The sequence below is a fragment of the Sinocyclocheilus grahami genome, unplaced genomic scaffold (assembly GCF_001515645.1).
Source record: "Sinocyclocheilus grahami isolate Dianchi unplaced genomic scaffold, SAMN03320097.WGS_v1.1 scaffold692.1, whole genome shotgun sequence".
Classification (NCBI taxonomy): domain Eukaryota; kingdom Metazoa; phylum Chordata; class Actinopteri; order Cypriniformes; family Cyprinidae; genus Sinocyclocheilus; species Sinocyclocheilus grahami.
The window spans coordinates 673-2,678 of record NW_015505871.1 but is presented as its reverse complement, the minus strand read 5'-3'; the positions used below and the strand labels follow the sequence as shown (position 1 = coordinate 2,678).

The 2,006-nt window shown below is 33.8% G+C and overlaps 1 protein-coding gene across 1 annotated transcript in view; it reads left to right on the top strand.

The window, feature by feature from the left end:
• Positions 1-2,006, top strand: part of LOC107559559 (phosphatidylinositol 4-kinase alpha-like) — a gene marked incomplete at its 3' end in the record, with an annotated part of 5,529 nt that overhangs the window by 2,856 nt on the left and 667 nt on the right. Inside the window, exon 6 of the mRNA XM_016243442.1 lies at positions 725-876. Coding sequence (XP_016098928.1) covers positions 725-876 — 152 coding nt within the window. The remainder of the gene's footprint in view (positions 1-724; positions 877-2,006) is intronic.

The following is a 2,006-nucleotide window of genomic DNA, read 5'->3' as shown; positions in this document are numbered from 1 at the left end:
TTGAGAAAACAACGTTTATGCATGCTTAGTGAAAAACTAAAATTTAAGTCACTAAAATAAGACCATGAAACACTTACAGAACATTTGTTCACAAGACGTTTGAGAACTGTGTGTAGTAGACTAGAGTTTTTGCCACCATCAACCCCAGGAGATAAACGTTTTTATTCAGTTAACTCTTTTGAAGAGATTTTTAACAGTTAAGCCAAATACAGTTCTTGAGGTTTTAGCAAAAATAAATGATAAAAACATGATGTAATTCAGCCGTAATATTTCTTGCCATGAAAATAGCCACAGAAGCTGGAATGGCGTTAAGCACAAACAAACAAAAATCATCAGATTCTGAGAAATATAACATTAAATCACTTGCTCAGCAATGGATGCTCTGCAGTGAATGGGTGCCGTCAGAATGAGAGTCCAAACAGCTGATAAAAACATCACAGTAGTCCACAAGTAATCCACACCACTCCAGTCCATCAGTTAACATTTGGAGAAGACATAAGCTGAAACAAATCCATCAAGATGTTTTCAGTTTGAAAATGTGGATCTCAAAATCATACATTCACTGTTAGAAAGATGCAGAATATGCTGGAAACCAAAGAATGTGCAGGCCTTGGAGTTTTTTGTCTTTTTCAGAAACTCTCTTTCTCGGCATGATTAAATCATTATATTCTTCATATGAGTGAATGTTATAGTACTGTGTGTGTGTGTGTGTGTGTGTGTTTAGTTTCTAGTGCAGAGATTTGAAATCGCTAAGTACTGCAGTGCGGATCAGGTGGAGATCTTCACCGGCGTCCTGCAGAGGGCGCTGTCTCTCAGCGTCGGCGGGCCCAAGAGCTGCCTGAACCGCCACGTAGCTGCTATAGGACCCCGATTCAGGTGATGCTTTAAACACTATGGGGACAAAAATATAATTGAAACCCATTAAAACTACTACAAATGTAATCCACCGTGCCATTTAAGTGCAATATCATGCATTGTTTGTTAATAGGTATTCATTCTGTTGGCAAGGCTGCAAAACATTTACTGTTTTTATTTTTACTGTTTTCCACCTGATAGTACCATTTGCTCATGTTTTGCTTATGTAGCAAATTCTCACTTTTTTCCAGTTTTCTGCTTCTACTGGAAAAAAGGCCAATTGAGTTGAAGTTATGTAATTATAATTGTGTGGGTGTATTGGTATGGGTATCAGAGTGTGCTTTGTATGTATGTACTGAAAAATTTGTGTTTGTTTAAATCTGACTGCACAAAAAATAATGCATCAAAATTAGTGTTGTTGCCGATCATTGACATCTGCAATAATAATAATAATAATAAAATTGCTTATCATTTAGTATGTAGGAATGATTATGTATGGCATTACATAATCAAACTGCCATTTAAGTTGTTTAAAAACCTGAAAATTAAAGAATTTTTTGTCTATATTTTGTCTTTTTTTTTTTTTTTGACAGGGACATTTTTGTAATCTAAGGACCTCTGTGTAACTTTTAGAAATTGACGCACAAGGGTTAATAAAATGCAGAAGTGTTGTTATGTGTGGGGAATCAGACAAAACTATTTTTAAAAAGATACATTTTTATGCATTATAAAATCAAGACTTTACATTGGTTGTCTTAGCTTGAAAAACAAAACAAACAGAAACGTGTGTGTAATTGGTTGATGCAACTTGAGCAGATCTAAATGTAATGCTGCAATCAACACTTTTCATTTATTTTCACCTCTGATTTTAATGATTTTGAGGTGCATTTTTGTTAATTTTGGTTGCATTTTTTTCTACAAGCTCCTGTTTATTTACGACCCTGTCATTTGGTGAAATAATATTGATAAAACTGTCAATACAAGCGTCATTTATATTACTACAAAAATGAATATTTATTTTATTTATTTCATATTTAGCACAAATTTCAGAATTGTAATAGTAATAATAATGACTATTTAGTATTTGGCGTTGATTATAATGTACTAATGGTGTGTGTGTGTGTGTGTGTACAGGTTTATATATCCTGGTG